The sequence below is a fragment of the Heptranchias perlo genome, chromosome 5, assembly GCF_035084215.1.
Source record: "Heptranchias perlo isolate sHepPer1 chromosome 5, sHepPer1.hap1, whole genome shotgun sequence".
Lineage (NCBI taxonomy): Eukaryota > Metazoa > Chordata > Chondrichthyes > Hexanchiformes > Hexanchidae > Heptranchias > Heptranchias perlo.
Genome location: NC_090329.1, coordinates 91,585,524 through 91,604,640, shown reverse-complemented (window position 1 = coordinate 91,604,640; position 19,117 = coordinate 91,585,524). Strand labels below are relative to the sequence as shown.

Sequence of the window (19,117 nt, the reverse complement as noted above, 5' to 3'; positions counted from 1 at the left end):
AGAGGGCACTACCCTCGCCACAGGGTCCACAGACTGAGGCTCAGCTTCCTGGACCTCTCTGAGCAGCAGTGCACACAGAGGCTCAGAGTCACTCGACATGTAGCCGTGGACATCTGCAGCCTCCTTCATGCCAAGCTGCTCCTGGCTGGCCCGAGCACCATCTTCTTACCTGTCGCTGTCAAAGTCACCACTGCCCTCAACAACTTCTCCTCCGCATCCTTCCAGGGTGCAACCGGGGACATCGCCGACGTCTCTCAGTCGTCTGCACAAAAGAGCCCTGCAAATACACCTACACCCATTCTGCAGTGACACAATAGGTGGCATCAGTTGTGGGTCTTCATAGTGATCCTCAGGAAAGGGCATTATTGCACAAACCAGACAAGATTCGCAAAGACATGGCAGTAGTGGTGCCAATATAATGTGTGATGTGAGTTGGTCAGAAATTCAATATAAGTAACAACCATGACAAACCCTCAAACACCCTTGTGCATCCCCTTCATGCTCACGACACGTTTGCCTTACGCTTCCTACTGCACATATCTGATGCATACCCTGTGGCTGCAGCACAGGTAGTGGCAGGTTGAGTGAGGCTGACTGTGAAAGAGATGCACGAGAGAGTGAATATGAGATAGAGCCATGAGATTGTATGAGGATTGGGTTGAATGGTAGTGGCGGGATGAGTACTGGCGAGGTGAGTAAGTGCAGGTAAGATGAGGATGAGCTTTGAGTGGGTGTGAGGGGTGATGTGACAGAGTAGTGTTGGCAGTGCAGAAGGAGGTGTGGAGTGGGGGTGGTGATGTGGCAGATGGAGTGTAGGGGAATGAGTAAGTGTACTCACTTTGGCTGACCTACTGAGGTCATTGGAGCGCCTCCTGCATTGTATGCAGGTGGGCGATATGTTGGTGGTGCAGGTGACCTCCTCTGCCACCTCGAGCCAGGCCTTCTTGGTGGCAGAGGCAGGCCGCTTCCTCCCGCCCTCCGGTGGGAAGATCTCTGTCCTCCCCCTCCTCCTCACCCCATGTATTGATACCTGGAGTGAGGCATCATTAAACTGGGAGCAGCCTTCCCCCTGGGCTGCTCCATGCTGTAATTTTTTCTATTTGTTGCAGCATCTGTCAGTAGAGGACTGCCCCTTTAAATAGGGCTCCTCCAGCTGACAGACCTTACTGCGCATGTGCAGTCCACCCGACGCACAGATCAGCAGCGGGGAACCCGGAACAACAGGTAAGTGGATCCAATTGGGCTGCGATCGCGTGGGTGGCTGACTAATTTCACCGGGCGCGTTACCCACGCGCCCGATAGCCCCCCCGCCGCAAACCCGCAGCCCTGGTAACATCGAGCCCCTTGTCTCACAAATGTGTGGCTAATGAATTTCAATATAGATAGGTGTGAGGTGGAGCATTTTGGTAGGAAGAATTAGGAGGCCACTTACTGCTTGGATAATAAGAGTCTAAATGGGGTAGAGGAGCAAAGGGATCTCGGGATACAGATACACAAATCACTAAAATTAGCGACACAGGTTATTAAGGCCATAAAAAAGGCAAATCAAGCACTGGGGTTCCTTCCTAGAGGGATAGAATTGAAAAGCAGAGAAGTTATGTTAAACTTGTATGGAACCTTGGTTAGACCACACTTGGAGTACTGTGCACAGTTCTGGTCTCCATATTATAGAAAGGATATAGAGACATTGGAGAAGGTGCAAAAACGATTCACAAGGATGATAGCAGAACTGAAAGGGTATACTTGAAATGAGAAGGCTGAGGGGGGACTTGATAGAAGTCTTCAAGATAATGAAAGGGTTTGATAGGGTAGACATAGAGAAAATATTTCCACTTGTCGGGGATTCCAAAACCAGAGGTCATAAATATAAGATAGTCACTAATAAATCCAATAGGAAATTCAGGAGAAACTTCTTTACCCAAAGAGTGGTGAGAATGTGGAACGTGTTACCACAAGGAATCGTTGAGGCAAATAGCATAGATGCATTTGAAGGGAAGCTAGGTAAGCACATGGTGGAGAAAGGAATAAAAGTATATGCTGTTAGGATTAGATGCATGTGTGGAGCATAAATGCTGGCATAGACCAGTTGGGCCGAATGGTGATAATAGAGGGTTCAGTCACCTCCTTAATGGAGAGATACGGGAAAAGTTGCTGAGTCCTGAATTGACCACTGTGGGATCCTTATAGCACAAAAGCTGAGAGCAGCAGAGACCCCCACTGCCATTAGTAACCATTAGTAATGTAGTATGTATGGTTGACTGTCACTGTAGAGGTCCTTCCATGCCAAAGATGTGCCCCAATTCCACCAAAGTGGGCTTATCCATCTCCGGTGCACTCTACACTTCTGGCCTCTGCTCTCCTCCTGCATTGTGGTAACTTCCAATGACCACTACGTCTATATTCTTGAGCAGTAAACACCTCTGTAGTATTCACTTCAGTCACGTTTATGGTATTACTTCTAATGTTACACTTTCTTAAGGTAACTGAAACCAGTTCTGACTTGAAGCAAGAGTTTTGTCTTTTGATTATCATACTATTTTGTAATTCTGCATAAATTCATCTTTAATGAACTTAACAAAGCTTAAGCAAACAAAAATCATTGTTTATAATAACTTATCAATAATGTTCATGAATCTTTTTCGGAGGTTAGGAATCCTCAGAGCAGCATTAAATATAGTGAGTAGTTTGTTCATGCTTTCCACCTACATTCCACCACTTTTTACCCACGACTACTTTTTTTACTGAACCGGCACAGACAGGAAACTTAGCCCATTGTTTTTTATCCACAGAAAACATGTTGGGATTTGTTTCGTCTTTTTATGTCTTACTATTAAAAAAAACTTACAAAAATCCGCATAACAGAATTTTAGCAGAAATTGTATAACTTCATGACTGAAAAAATATCAAAGTGATTGCAATAGTGAACTTTTGCACCCTGAGTTTACAAAATTACAAAGAATATAAATAATCTTCTGTTGTTTTCAATAAAATCTGAAGTAATAAAGTGGATGGGGTAAAGAATGATAAACAGATTTTAACTTTGATAAATAAAACATTATGTACATCACAACAGAAAACTTGAAGTGATGGTACACGATCCAGTAATCCCCATTAGTGAAAATTGAAAAAATAGGAAGATTTGGATTTGATTTTCGAACAATCACAGAATATGAAATTGTTATCTAAATATCCAAAAACCATGATTAATACCCAAGCAAGTTATGTCACTTGGGTTGTGAGTGAAAAATTAGATGATACAAGTACAAAATAAACCAGCTTGACATGGGCCTGGAAGTTAGAGGAATCTTCCACCCCTAAGAGCAGTGGTTATGTGGAATGCACTTCCACAAAATGCAGTTAATATTATATCAATTAGCACCTTTAAAACTGAGCTAGATAAATATCTGGAATTGAAATGAAGGTTATAAAGATAAACATAGATAGAGATGATCAAATACTCCATGTCATGGCTCCAGGGCCATTGAGACCTCGGATAATACCAGGTAAAGCATAGAGTTTACAATTAACAATATAGGATGTAAGATTCTAACAGTATTTTGTAGTTTCATTGAATTTACCACAGGAGGGAGAAAGTTTGGAGATAAATTTCGATGAACCCGGAATGGACAAGAGACTACGATACAATAGATTGAACACAGTCTATAAGTTTGATGAGCCAAAGGGTCTTTTCTCATTCCGTGGTTTTTATGTTGCAATGTCATTTTTTTTATACAGTTAATGATATCATGAGGAAAATGGCGAGGGGGTAATATTGCATCTGACTGCACCAAGGAACTAAATTAATGTACACCATTGAAATGACAAGTGCAGGTAACATTCACACTAGATAAATGCCAGATACTGACCATCTCAACAAGAGAAAGCCAATCATCTCCCCTTGACTTTCAACAGTGCCACCAATGTCAAGTCCTCATCATCAACCTCTTGTGGGTTACCATTCTGCCCTGTAGTGATATGCCAGTAGAACTGTCAATAAAATTGGATACTTCTCCTCCCCACCTTGGGGTGTGAGTTTAAAGAGAACATCTGCTGTTCTCAAGATAAATGGGAGCCAGCCTGGATAATTGGCCTGGGATGGGACAATTGATTCTCTTTGTATCTTTTTAAACCTGTGCAACTTCATTTTGTTTCAAAAAACAACTCTTCAACCCAACTCAATCCCACAATCTTTTCCATGAAGGAAGAAATTATCAAAATATTGAAATATGACCTATGTGTTAAGCAGAATGATGCTTTAATCAGTTGTGTATTTTTCTAAATCAACATGATTTTGCAGATCACAAAATTATGTATGCATTTACTGGTTTTTTTTGCCTTTTCAGGTATTTACAGAGGATGGGGAAAGTGCATTTACATTCGTGACTGGCAAGGATACTTATGTAAACAAATTGAGCATGTGATGGTTGTCATGGAAAACTTGGATACAGATGCTGATGTCAGGAAACTAACCCCTGTCACAAGTACAACTGAGGACTTTATTGACATCCTATGTGTCTCAGAAGTGCTGGGTACTTGTTCAAATATGAACTGCATATTAAGTGATCCTTCAGTCTTTTACTTTATAGTACCTGCACAAAAACTCACCAAAATCTGTTTTAATGGGTTGACTCCTCAGACCCTGAGATTTCATCTAATTTATCAGAAAAACATTAAGACTATTGTGGCTATTTTTTACTCAACCCCACAGCATCTTAGTGTATACTACAGAGGATCTTATGTGCGACCTTCTTCTATTTCAGTATCTGAGATCCTGAATTCTGATCACCCAGGCACCAATTTCTTGAGCTATGCAGACAATATTCTCTATATCCTACTCACAGGAGATGACCCTATTGAAGTACATACAAGCGTTGCCATACATATTTCTTTTTCCCTTCCTGGAATTATTAATGCACAACAAAAAAATATCTTGATAAAACAGTTAATTGATATTTTGGCTGTTAAAAAGTCCCAGATTCGAATAGTCCAGGAGATGAATGGAAGCAGTGTCATCGCTGATAGCTTTTTAAAAAGAAGACTTCAGTGTCCGTCATTGACATCCTGTACTGACCCTGAGACAACTAGAATAAAGAGAAAGGCTTTTTTACAGGAGAATGGAAATGATACCAGCAACACTGTGAAACACGGAAACGTAAGACATACTAAGAGCAGTTCTAGTCTGGTCCTTGTTGAAGTTAGTGACCTACCACCGCTATCACTGTCCCATACAACTAATGCCAATGCTACATTCCTCTCAAGTGAGAAATTGAACAACTTGGCTATCGGTATTGTCAATGCTCAACAGACAGGTGAACTGGAGAAATGTTTGGGCCTACAGGTAGACTTGATGATGGTCTCCCAGTCTATCCCACTAGCTGGAACCAACAGAACACTGTAAGTATAATATTTTCCAGATACACACAGCTTAAAAGAGAGCTTTGAAAACTGTCCTGTCTAAAATGACTTCCAGCTGCTGAGAGCTGCTCCATGCAAGGTGATGAGCAGCAGTGCTATGAACTATGATGTTAAAATTTCCAATTTATTGGTTGATAATTCTGGCTAATCCAATGAATTTATCTGTTGAAGAGAAAAACTAGGGGAGAAGGGCAGATGATGCAGCAGGTCAGTCAGAGTCCTTTCACTTTTGGAGTCTCGGCTCAGATCTAGCACAGGCTGATGGCTAGATAGATGGCTAATGTGAGAAATGGGAAAAATGCCACACTAGCAGAGTTGGGTGGCCCTCTGAGGTCGGGGCTGAAGTACTTTGTTGGAGCCATCACCTTGAGTACAAAAAAACATTAGGAGGTGGAAAAACTGTATTGGCTTGGGCTATTTTATGTAACTTTGTTTTTTTAAAAAGTCACCATTTATGTGTTTTAGTAAGTCTGCAAAGAATACTGGGAAACATTGTTTTTTTAAAAAAAACTCCATTCCTGTCACTAAACTGACTGACACCTTTTTCCCACCTCCTAAAATAAAATAGATGATTTGAAGACTAAAATTAAAAGTAGACAGAGTGCCAGGAGGGAGTACATCTTGGACCACAATGGGAATAGACATCTCGTATGCACAGATTACTCCCTCCCATGCCACAAGGAAAAGGCACTTTAAGCTGCCTTTGATCATCTCTAAACGCCACTAAAACTTGGTGTTGTTTCGTTCTATTTCTGTGAAGGACCTTCAGCCTCTTTTCTATGTACAATATACTATACAAATGCAAGTTATGTGGGAAAATTACATTTCAAAGGCTGTAGAAAATCACAAGGGTAAAATGCATTGCCCAAGCGGGAGGTTGAGGGCAATTGCATGCTTGAAACCCGGGAGAAAGTTTAGCAGGTCGGAATGTCCGATTTTAACGTGATTACCTAATTAAATTTTTACTTTCGAGTTTTGCATCTCCACAGCGAGGGATCATCTTCAGGCATGTCCATACAGTGTTGCTCTAAGTGTGAAAACCCTGGAAGACAAAAAAAATGGAAAAAACGCTCGACAGTGGACATGATGCGCACCGGCATGACGCAATCTCAAAGGGACTATTTATAGGGCCAATGCAAAAATGGAATTTGGAGGAGCTAAGAGGTTTTGGAAGGAGGCGGCTAGTGATCATGGATTCAGCATGGGCAAGGCCAGCACCCAGATTTAATGATGCTTCCATGACTTACTGCTGCAGTCAGGAGCAGGAGGGAGATCATTTTCCCAGCAATGGGAGGAAGAAACCTGCTGCTCTCACCAAGAAGGCATGTTTGAAGGTGGCTGAGGAGGTGAGCAGCAGGAGCATTGTGTCCCAGTCTTAGATGCAGTGCAGGAAGCGGTTTAATGGCCTAACCAGGTCAGGAAAAGTGAGTACAGTTGCTGATACACCCACACCCCCTTCTCACTCTATCTTGCCAAGCGTTCTCCATCACATCACTCCTCGAACCCACTTGAGTTTCAACAGCATCCATCCTTCATTTTCTATGCACTTCCTCACCTCCCCATGTATCCATCCACCACTGCCACTCACCCCAATCCTTATGCAATGTGATGCATCTGTCTGATTGTCACCCTCACCCAATGCACTGCATCCATCGGGTGAATACATGACCTTCAGTCACTCACGGGTCTGTTCTTTCGCCCCTTGTAGGAGAAGAAAATGCAAAACGCAAGGGAGAGGGAGAGGACTGGAGGTGGACCACCACAAATAGTGCAGCTCACTAATGCCGAGGAGGACACCATGGAGATAAGTGGCACATCTGCGTCCCTGTCAATCAGAGATAGAGAGATTGGGAACCCGCAGATGCCTGAGACAGAATTAAAATGTTTCTGACGCACACATGCTGACTTTATTTCATCAATGACTGAACTATGAGAAACCTGAGTAAGGTGATTGGCAAGATTGTTACTTTGCCAGGACTAATTCATATCCGTTTCTTTTGTCTTCCAGGGCCTTCACGCATAAAGCAACAGTCTGTGGACATGCCTGAAGATGATTCCTCAGAGGACCTCATTCCTTCTGAGGACATACAGTCACTGCACCAGTACAATTCGGTGGGTCCAGGTAGACGGTTAGTTGGGTTTTCACCTGGTGATTCACAATTCACAAGCGAGCACGAGCAGACACTGGTGGTAGAGGCAGCTGTGAACAGTTCACATCAGAGGGCGCTCTCCTCTCCTGCTGAACCCTGGGGGCTAAATTGAGAAGGAGAATGATAGCGATACAGCTGCAACTTTGTAAGGTACTGGCAAACATGCCACGCACACTCTCCACAATAGCGGAGAGGATGGAGGAGTCCATATGGAACAGTAGTGGATTGGTGTCGCAGGTAATTGCGAGAATGTCTGCCATGGAGAAAGTGGCCGCCTCCGTGGAGCTTCAAGCACGGCACTCAAATGAGTCTATGCAGGCCATGGCCACGGCCGTGCAGGAGATGTCTGCTGCCTTCAACAGGATGACAGGATATTTTATCCGTGGCATTACAGTGCATCACTGATCTTCAGCAAGCTCCTGTCCAGCAGAGTTGTAGGAGTGATATGGCGCTGGCCCAGGAGAGGGATAATGGCGAAAAGGGACATGGAATTGGGAATTTCACTCAAAGCACTCCCACATCTCATTCGTTGCCCCCCACCCCCTCCCTCCCATCCAGTACCCGAGACGCTGTCTCATCTCCCAATGGCCGAGTCTGCCCCTGCACAGGTGCAGGTCAAGCAGTCTTTGGCAGGGCCCTCATGGGCTCAAAACACAGAGGTTTTAGGCTAAGAGCATCTCAGCAGTCAGAACCGGGATCCGAGCAGCCTACATCTATCTCTGCTGAAGCCACAGGGGTTGCACCATGTAGAAGCGATAGGAAGTTTAAGGGAAAGAAATTGTAATTCACCAGGGGTATGCACATGGGTGTTTGAAAAAATGTTACGTTGTTAAGTTTTCTTTTTTTATAATGGCACATAAATTTAATGATTTGCACAACATCACCGTCTTGCCCATTATTACGTCCCGAGTGCCAACTTGCCCTTTCAGTTGCTTCATGGTGAATGCGAATACATAACAGGACCCATTGGGCAGATTTGCAATGGGTATATACGTGGTTGAAGGACTGTTTTGTGCAAAGAGGGTGGGGACTGGTGTTGGTGGTGGTGGGAGCGGGCTGGATGAACTCATTTATTATTTTTTCTACTATGAGTCACTTGCTGAACCTTCGAGCTATTGGCATCCCGGGCAGCAATGTGTGCGGCTGGTCTGGCAATGGATTTTCATATTGCTCATCCTCCTCCTCCTCCTCCTCCTCCTCTTCTCCATTGTTCTTGTCATCAGACGATGATTGATGAGTGCCTTGGTCATCCTCCACCTCTAATCCTCTCTGCTGCGCAATGTTGTGCAGAATGCAGCACACCACTATGATTCTGGGGATCTTCGCTGGCGAGTAATGAGGGGCCCCTCCAGATATATCCAGGTACCTGAAGCACATCTTCAACATGCCAATGACTTGATCGATGACACACCTGATGGTCATGTGGCTCTCGTAGTGCTCTTGCGCCTCATTGATGGAGTTCCTCACAGGTGTCATGAGCCAAGTTTGAAGGAGGTACCCTTGTCTCTAACAAGCCACCCCTTAAGTCTGTCTCCAGGTAGGAAGAGGTTTGGAATGTTGGACTGTCACTGTACAAAAGCATCATGACAGCTATCAGGGAATCTGGCGCACTCCTGCATGAGCCTCTTCTTGTGGTTGCACTCCAGCTGTGCATTGATGGAATGAAATCCCTTGCAGTTGATAAAAGAACTCCTGGTTCATGTGGTGGTCCTCAGATTGCCACGTGTGTGCAATCGATGGCACCATGTACCTGTGGGAAGCCAGCCAGAGAGGCGAATCTGACTGCTCTGTCATTCTGGCTATTGTCGTTGCGGGGGAAGTTGACATAAGTCGACATCCTGGCAAACAACCCATCCATTACCTGCCTTATACATTGATGTGCTGCCGACTGAGAGACCCTCGACATGTTCCCAGTGGCACCCTGGAAGGAGCCAGAGGCAAGGAAATTGAGGTTAATGGTGACTTTGACAGCGACAGACAATGCATAGCCACCAGGTCCAACGGGGAGCAGCTCGTCTTGAAGGAGACTGCAGATGTCTGTGACCACCTGCCATGTCAATAAGAGCCTGTGGAAACATTGGTCTTCATATAAGTCAAAGAAGCTGAACCTCTGCCTGTAGATCCTGTCATGTGGGCAATGCCTCCTGTGACCTCGGCCCCCCTGTTGCTGTCCTATCTGCTGTTCTCCACTCTGTCTCCAGATCTGTGTGGTCCACCTGTCTCTTGTGCACCTCTCTCTTGTGTACCCCACTCTTGTGCACCCCACTCTTGTGCACCTCTCTCTTGTGCACCTCTCTCTTGTGTACCTCTCTCTTGTGTACCCCACTCTTGTGCACCCCACTCTTGTGCACCACTCTCTTGTGCACCTCTCTCTTGTGCACCTCTCTCTTGTGTACCTCTCTCTTGTGTACCCCACTCTTGTGCACCTCTCTCTTGTGTACCTCTCTCTTGTGTACCTCTCTCTTGTGTACCCCACTCTTGTGCACCCCACTCTTGTGCACCTCTCTCTTGTGCACCTCTCTCTTGTGCACCTCTCTCTTGTGTACCTCTCTCTTGTGTACCCCACTCTTGTGCACCTCTCTCTTGTGCACCTCTCTCTTGTGCACCTGCAGATGTCACCACAGCACAAGGTTGCTGCCATGGATGGTGATTGTCTTCCTCGTCCGATGTCCTATCGAAAACATCCATGGTGCCCTCCATCCTGATGTAGTCCGTTTGAAAGCCTCCAAACTTCTGAAACACGTCTATGATCACAAGAACTCTCTGCAAAATGTTTGCCAGAGGGAACTGAGAAAGCAGCTGTAAGCACTGAGCCTTTATTAATATTGGGCAATCAGAACTTTAAACACCCCGTGAAGTGCCACTCGATCCCGCCTCCGTTTCACTGGTGAGTTTCCCGAGCCCTGGGAAGCCTGTGCTGGAGGCGTTAAATTTAAATCCCTGTTGAAATCGCTTCAAATGCGCCTCATTAGCATGTGATAATCATTGACCTGCTTGTGTTAATGATCGACCTGCCTCTGGTTATTCGCACACAGCCAAATGCGCCTCCGTTAAAAACGAAAGTGAAAATGTTGGAGGCAGGTTGGTGTTGAGTTTGAGAAATTTACTATTTTAACCTTCCCATCCGCCCCCAATCCACCTGCCCTTGGGCATTAAAATGTCCCCCCCACCCCCCCGACACACACACATAGTAACTAACCCACAGTGTAAATTAGGCAGATTAGGCACATATAAAATCAAATTGAAAAATACAATTTATAAAGAACAACACCTGGAATTTCTGTGGCATTTCTTCCAATCTCCTACCGTAACTTCAGTGGAAGATTGGCAGAAACCCGGGAGAAATGGAGTAAACTGCCATTTAGATCCCTGTTTGTCCGGGGTTTCTGCTGAAGTCATGGCGGGATATCGCGGAATCCCTATGGAAACTCTACCCGCAGTAATCCTAAAAACATCTACTTGAACTATGCAACCAAGCAATCCCCAAACCATTTCAAAGTCAGCCTTTATGGTTTGCATTGGCATCACCTCTTTATTAAATCTGTCACTTTCTACAATAGTACAAGTTAGTTATTTTATATATATTTATGTAAATGCTAAGTACCTACACTTTCATATTAAAATGGAGAAATAATGCAACTTCCATGCTATTGATTTTCTTATGTAAGGAATCTTACAACACCAGGTTATAGTCCAACAGTTTTATTTGAAAATCACAAGCTTTCGGAGATTATCTCCTTCGTCAGGTGAGTGAGTGAATGAAATGTTCTCAAATCGCATATCTTATATTAGGCTGGGAATCAAAGGTGTCGTTGGTGTTCAGACAGGTTAGCCACGGAAAACAGTATGTCCCAGTATACTGAATACACAAGGGTCAAATTACACAGACAAGGAGAGAAAGAGACCCGAAAGGCAGAGAGAGAGAGAGAGAGAATGTCCAGTTATATTAAAAACAGATAACTTTTTTTTCCCCGCTGGTGGGGTTACGTGTAGCGTGACATGAACCCAAGATCCCGGGTTGAGGCTGTCCTCATGGGTGCGGAACTTGGCTATCAATTTCTGCTCGACGATTTTGCGTTGTCGTGTGTCTTGAAGGCCGCCTTGGACATTCTCTCTCTCTCTCTCTCTGCCTTTCGGGTCTCATTCTCTCCTTGTCTGTGTAATTTGACCCTTGTGTATTCAGTATACTGGGACCTACTGTTTTCCGTGGCTAACCTGTCTGAACACCAACGACACCTTTGATTCTCAGCCTAATATAAGATATGCGATTTGAGAACCTCTCATTCACTCACTCACCTGACGAAGGAGATAATCTCCGAAAGCTTGTGATTTTCAAATAAAACTGTTGGACTATAACCTGGTGTTGTAAGATTCCTTACATTTGTACACCCCAGTCCATCACCGGCATCTCCACATCATTGATTTTCTTGGCCGCATTGGGAGTGAATGTCCACTCATAGTAGCAGCTCATTAGGGCCCATTCACCTTTTAAATTATTTTTTATATCAAAAGTGTATAATTTTTTTTAATGTAGGATCTTGTCTAGGTTCTGAATTATTTTTAAATTAGTTTGTTTAAATTGAGAGGTTTACATAAAACTGCAACCTTTTAAAAGTACAAAAATGTTAAATGACATGTTTAACCATGTTTACAGTAGGGATAGCCCTTCCTATGTATTTGTGCAACAGATAAATAATACAAGGAAAGACCAAGAAGTAGGTCAAAGAATGGGTTGGGGCTGTGGGTGGAGGGGGCATCCCAAGAGGTAGCTAACACACAAATACAGACAAATAGTTAATGGCGGGGGAGATGGGATGAGCTGAACAAGCATAGGTAAATACGGAAACTACATTTCTGTTCTTCTTTTGAAAAATCCATTTTGTTGACACAGTGTTAATGTTATTAGGATATCAGAGCACAATCTAACAGCAAGTCCATGAAACGGTCCTTGTGGTGCTACAAGCACAGGTTTACTGAAATCTTTTGCAAATCTGCCATTACAACTGACAGTCACTCATTGTAGTTTAAAACTGTCACCTATTTTGATGTATGTCATTCTTAAAAATAAACCCAGCTCCATATCATGAAAAGGGTTTGCAATCTATATCACTTCTGGTGATTAGAAAGGTCATTCCAAACATTTCTCCAGTGTCAAGAGAGCTCTGTTTTTAAACACTTCCCTTCCAAGCAATCCAAGCACATATTTATTGCGACCAAATTAAATAATTTGCAAAATAGTAATGGTCTTCACATGAGTGAAAACAGATTTTTGTGACAGTAACAGGCAAAGTAATTACTGGATGGAGCCCAATAACTTCCTGAAGGAAAATAATTTATTTTTCAGGAAACTCGCAGTTTAAAGAAAGCTGTAGGAATGTGAAAGAATAGATGTGGACACTTAACGCATTCACTTGAAATTCCTCTCTCTGCTGTTTTAACAGAGGCCTTAAGCTGTTTAAAATAAATAGGTTAATGTCTCTGTTAAAAAAGCATAGAGAGGAATTTGAGGCAAATATGTTAAGCGTTTGTAAATAGTTTCCCAAAGTGTAAGTTAAAGATTGTAGGATCATGCAGCTTTAGATGTTCCAAAAAAAATCATGTGCAATTTTCATGGCTATAAAATGTTTTACTCAATGGGACTTAAACCTTGGGAAAGATTTGCCTTTTTAGTTCTACCCCCTCCCCTCAAAGCATTATTTAAATCTTAACAGGAATCAGGAGGAGCACATTTGCAAAGGAAAAGTTACAGATCTCACTGTCAGAATGGGTCATAGCTATGATAAGCTATACCCACAGAGGAGAGAACTGGAAGGGTTAAAGTTTAGGTTTTGGCCCAGGTCTTCCTACCCGCAGGCACAGTCACATTACTGGCAGTAAATTAGATAATGAAGGTGAAATGACAAATCCAGGTTGCCTGCAATAAGGTGCTAATCCCCTGCTTTAATATCAGAGCAGCATGTAATGATGTTTGGACATCACTCCAGTTTACTGACGACCCCACTGGGAAAGCAATCCAACCTCACCACTTTGTAACAAGATGTCAGGTGACTCTCATTGCCATGGTAACAGACCTGGGAATCTAATATTCCCTTCGTCCCTCATAGGACCAAATAAGGGCTAGATTATATAAGTAGGCCATCACACTCTGTACTCAAATCAATTAGTGCTAATCCACAGAATGCTATGATGTATTGTGATCACTCTCATTTCAGAGAAGGGAAAAATTGCAATAATTCACTGAAAATGAGGTTGTCCGCCTAGCTGAGATGTTAATTGGGTGTCCACATTTAATAGGAAAAAAGGATGATGATGGGATGAAAGGCGGATGTGTGAGTCTCCTGGCTGCCATTGACCTATCCAAAAAAGACAGTGCCCTTTTCGCTTACTTTTATCTATTACAATTTTTGCTGCATATTGTCAGCTTGATATATTATAAAGAAAATTCATATGATGACCCATAACCTTAATACAAATTAAAAATGGTAATATCATCTTATACTGTAATATTCACCTTTAATCTTGCTTTGAATTCACATTAGTTAGGCAGAAGAATTATAAATGCTCTCGTACAAATATGTTTCATCTTTTCAAAGTTTAATTCATATTTTTAACCCCTTCACTGGCCTTTTGTGTTTAGTGAAGATTGGTGGGTATAGTTCTGCAATTGGAAGTTATGAAGTTCAATTTAAGGATCACTTTTATTTGCTATATATTTTTATTTATATGTTATAGTTTTGTTGTAGCAAACTAGGGTTGTTTTGTTATGCTTTATTCCTCATGTGTCTCCTAGTTGAGAAATATTATTAGTTTTAGAGTTTAACCTTGTAACAGAGTGGTATTACAACTCCCTAGTACTTCCAGGATAAGAGTCCCCAGCTGTTGTTTATTCCAGTCTACAAACTGCAACCATGATTTGTTTTACTACTTCTTTGACATCTATAGCCTGGACAATAGCATTTCCCCAGCTGAAGAAGCTACTGGGCCATTAGATTTCTGTTGGCTGTAGGAGACCCCATGAACTATATCAAATTTTCAATTGATAGAGGCCACACAGACCACTTCATCCAAGGGAAACGACAACAACTTGCATTAATATAGCACCATTAACATAGCAAAACATCCCAAGATGCTTCACAAGAGTGTTAGCAAACAAAATTTGATACCGAGCCATATTAGGAGATATTAGGACAGGTGACCAAAAGCTTGGTCAAAGAAATAGGTTTTAAGGAGTGTCTTAAAGGAGGAGAGAGCGGTAGAGTAGCAGAGAGGTTTAGGGAGGGAATTCCACAGCTTAGGGCCTAGGCAGCTGAAGGCACAGCCACCAATGGTGGAGCAATTAAAATCGGGGATGCGCAAGAGGCCAGAATTGGAGGAGCACAAAGATCTCGGAGAGTTGTAGGGCTGGGGGAGGTTACAGAGATAGGGAGGCATGGAGGCATTTGAAAACAAGGATGGTAATTTTAAAATCGAGGTGTTGTCAGCCCTGGAGCCAATGTAGGTCAGTGAGCACAGCGGTGATGGGTGAACGGGACTTGGTGCGTGTTAGTAGCAGAGTTCACAAGGCAAAACTTCCTTCTAGCTAAGGAGCAGCAACATAACTCATCATACAAGATTCCACGAAACACTCCACTTCCCCATCTGAAGGAGATTATGTACCACCACACTCTCTTGTGTGGAAGACCACATAGACCATTATACCTCACTGGATGAATAAACCAACATGGACTGTTACACCCTCTGAACCGAATGAACTCACATTGGAATTGAGAAGTCTTGCAGGGAAAGAAAAAATGATAAGACTGTAAATATAAGCTTTTAAAACTGCAATGGTCTACAGATAAGAACCAGTTTTAAAATTTATATTTACTTAATATTTATGTTAATTTCCAAAATCACATTTGAAGTGCAGCCTGTTTCATAAATATTTTGAATTTTCTTATTGAAAGGGATGTCCTCAAGCACAGGCTGTTGTTTCAGATTTCAGTGATATCTAACCAGCACCGCTCGTTCTGATGGATAGGCAGATAACAATAATGTAAAATGGACAGCAATTTAACTTGTAAATACTACACAGTTTGAAGAATTCTAATGTCAAGTAGAAAAATGAAACTATTTAAAATAGGTTATATTTGTAATCTGGTTTGTTTGTAATGAATATAATTTCATTACCTAAATACTGGATTTGAATATATGACTGAGAATGTATAGAACAATTAGCACATGTGGATTGCAGCTGTGCAGCATGTTGGTGGAAGAATTCAAATGTGTTCAGTGAGGCCAGTGATGGTGCTGAGAGTACGACCAGACCCTGTTGTAATATATTTATAACCAAGTGTGGGCGCATGTAGAAAGTGAAATCTTGAGGCAGTATTAGCAACCATGAAAGTAAAATTCAAGGAGGTAATGGGGGCAGTTGCAAGGGGAAGAAAGGGGACTGGTTATAGATTGATGACAAATGTTTAAAATTACAGTGATTTAAACACTATAGTGGCAATATTAGGCTATCATTAACCCTATGATAAGGATATAATAGAGCTTTATCTTACGCATGTTTCTGTTCGCTAAAAAAAAAGTCACTTTGACAATCACTTGAAGTTAATTGAGGACCAATATAAAATATATAATAGGAAATTAAGTCCATGAGGCTTATCTTGAAGGCGGAAACAAATGATTTTAATTATATTGATGAGCAAGAATTTTTATGTTCAATTATTTTCTTCGGATGCAACAAACAGATTAGAGCTCACAACAAGAGGAGTTGAAAAGTCTATGACAACATCTTGCTAATAAAATAATGATCGTCATGTTAGTGATATGCACGTTAATATATTCATCATTACATGTGTCAAAAATCATCATCCACTCCTTGACAATTTGCATAGCAGTCCCATTTTTTGCATAGGGGCAGCCAGTCTTGTAATTAAATTTGCTTTTAACTGTTGTAATTTTAATACAATTTAATTAAAAGATGGAGATGAAGATACAGTCTAGGCCAACTAGGATGTTATCCAAGTCGAATTGTCAGAAAGGCACTGAAATAATTAGGTGAAATATGTCTTGAGTTAATTAAAGTTAATTGAATAATTTAAACAAATTGTATAATAGCTTTAGTTTTCTTCAAAATTGTTTTCTGAGTGGAGTGTTTATTTTTTAAAATGAGCAAATGCCATTAGTTGTTTAAGTTTAATGTTCATTCAAGGGTGTCAAGATTGGTTTTGTCAGTGGCCGGTGCTAGAGAACGTAGTTGTGAGGACATTAATATATTTTAAAACTGCTTTTCCATTTATCTGATTCACTTAAAACGTAACTAATTGCTTTGGATTATACAACTTTGGTCAACTGTAATTTAGCAATCAAAGGGTTAAATTGAACGGGGGTAGAGTGTTTTGAGTTTGGGGCCAGAATCATAGTTGGGAAAAGTGGGCAGATGGCAAGAATAAGCTTTGAATTGACTATAGCACTCAGCGTTTTGCAGCGTTTTCACCACATATCTTTGTGAGAAAGTCAACAACAAAATATTTGGTGAAAATATTGCAGAGTGGTCACACTTCTGATTTGAATAAAAATAACAAGCAGAGATCAAATAGCTCAAAGCACAGCAGAAGGACTTTCTTTAAAGAGGGCATCCAAACAGTTCATACATTCTTATTGAGTGCTGACCTGTTCTGTGCTCAAGATTAAGAAAGAACAAACCCACATTTATATAGCATCGTCCACGTCCTGAGCATGATCCAAAGTACTTTAGAGCCAATGAATTATTGAAGCAATATTTAAGTAATAATAAATTTAAATGTTATGTAAGAATTTAGGATATTATTAACTTTATTAGCAAAAGATAAAGCTGAATTCTAAAACAATAACAAGGGTAGCTCAATTCTCAATATATACTCATTAAAAATATAATTACAATACAAATATTATTAGATTCCATTCACAAGTCTAGGAGGATAATGTTTTTTTATATATGTAAAATTGGTTCAGTTGGTTATGGTCTCCATTCCAATGTGGAAGGTGCTTGACTCAATCTCTGGTCTGAGTTGGTATGTTAGATGGCCAGCAGCAGGGTTGCTATAGTTCGCATCCTGAACTTGGGAGAGGAAACATCAGCAAAAGTTCCTACTTCCAATTGCAAGTCAGTGCCAGTCCCAGAGAACGTAGTTGTGAGGACAGGATCGGGCGCAGATGTGATTCTTCCATAGTAGAACAGCCTGTCAGTACTCATTGTGTAGGTTCACATTTGAAGATTGGCCACATGGCCAAAGTGCTGGAGGGTTACCAGTACCTGTGGAACCATACCTCGGCATGAATCACCATGTTCAGGAGAGGAGAGAAGTAAAGAGTAAAATGTATGTAATAGTTAGATCATGAAAGGAGCTATGAGATGCAAAAATCTAATGTTTTTTGAACTTCCACAGTGATCGAATGAAATAAATCACGTTGTATTTTCTGTATCCTAATAACTGTGAAATGTTATATTTCAGGAACTTCTCCTATTCCAGTACTGATAGCTTGGTTTATGTTCGTCCCCAACAACTGTACATCCTGATTCAGCCCTCAGATGGAGAAGTAGAGAAGCCACTTCAGATACAGCCTGTGGTGATTTTCCTGGACAAAGAGGTACTTATCAACAAACAGTAGACCAAGGGTTGAGCAAACCTCGTGTTGGTTTAACTGATATAGCTGAATTGAAAATTAACAGAAAACTCAGTAAGGATCTATAGGTGTCAGACTTGGCTCTGTAGTAGTACCCACGCCTCTGAGTGAGAAAGTTATGGGCTCAACCCCTCACCAGAGACTTGAGCACATAATCAGTGACACTTGGAGTGCTGCCCTGCTGGGGCTGCAGTCTTATGGATAAAATGTTAAATCAAGGTCTCTTCTGCCCTTTCAGGTGGTTATAAAAGAGACCATGGTACTATTGGATGAAGAGCATGGTAATTCTCCCAGTATCCTGGCCAACAATTATCCCTCAACCAACATCACTAAAAATAGATAATCTGGCCATTTATCTCATTGCTGTTTGTGGGACCTTGCTGTGTTCATTTTGGCTGCTGTGTTTTGCTACATTACAACAGGCACTACAATTCAAAAATACTTCACTGGTTGTGAAGCGTTTTAGGACATCCTAAGGTCATGAAAGATGCTATATAAATGCAAGTTGTTTCTTTATACACGGCCAATTTTCCTACCTCTAGTGCTCCAGGACTACCAGTGAACCAGAAATAATGGGCGAGACCCATAACACCCGACTCCCAATAAATCTGGCATAACAGCTTCCAGAGCTGCCATTTCAGTGCTATCTGTTTTAAAGAGATAGGCTAGTATAGTCAAGGAAGGTCTTAATTTTTTGCTTGATGAATAAAAAATAGTGTTGCTGCTTCTGTTAGTTCTTTACACTTAATCATACTGTGCCAGCCCCATTTTGTGAAATGGCATTTTTGGAGCAGAGAAGAGGAAACAACCACAAGTAGCAAGATGACTAATGAATATGTATAATCTCCCTCTGTAGTGCTTGTTAACGTTCAGTACATGTTGGCTGTGTTGTACTGTTT

General features: G+C 41.8%; 1 protein-coding gene across 1 annotated transcript in view; it reads left to right on the top strand.

Annotated features, from left to right (window-relative positions):
- LOC137321923 (fibrocystin-like) overlaps positions 1–19,117 on the top strand; it is a 440,431-nt gene that overhangs the window by 401,529 nt on the left and 19,785 nt on the right. Inside the window, exons 60-61 of the mRNA XM_067984789.1 lie at positions 4,344–5,394; positions 18,047–18,182. Of these exons, the coding sequence (XP_067840890.1) occupies positions 4,344–5,394; positions 18,047–18,182 (1,187 nt within the window). The remainder of the gene's footprint in view (positions 1–4,343; positions 5,395–18,046; positions 18,183–19,117) is intronic.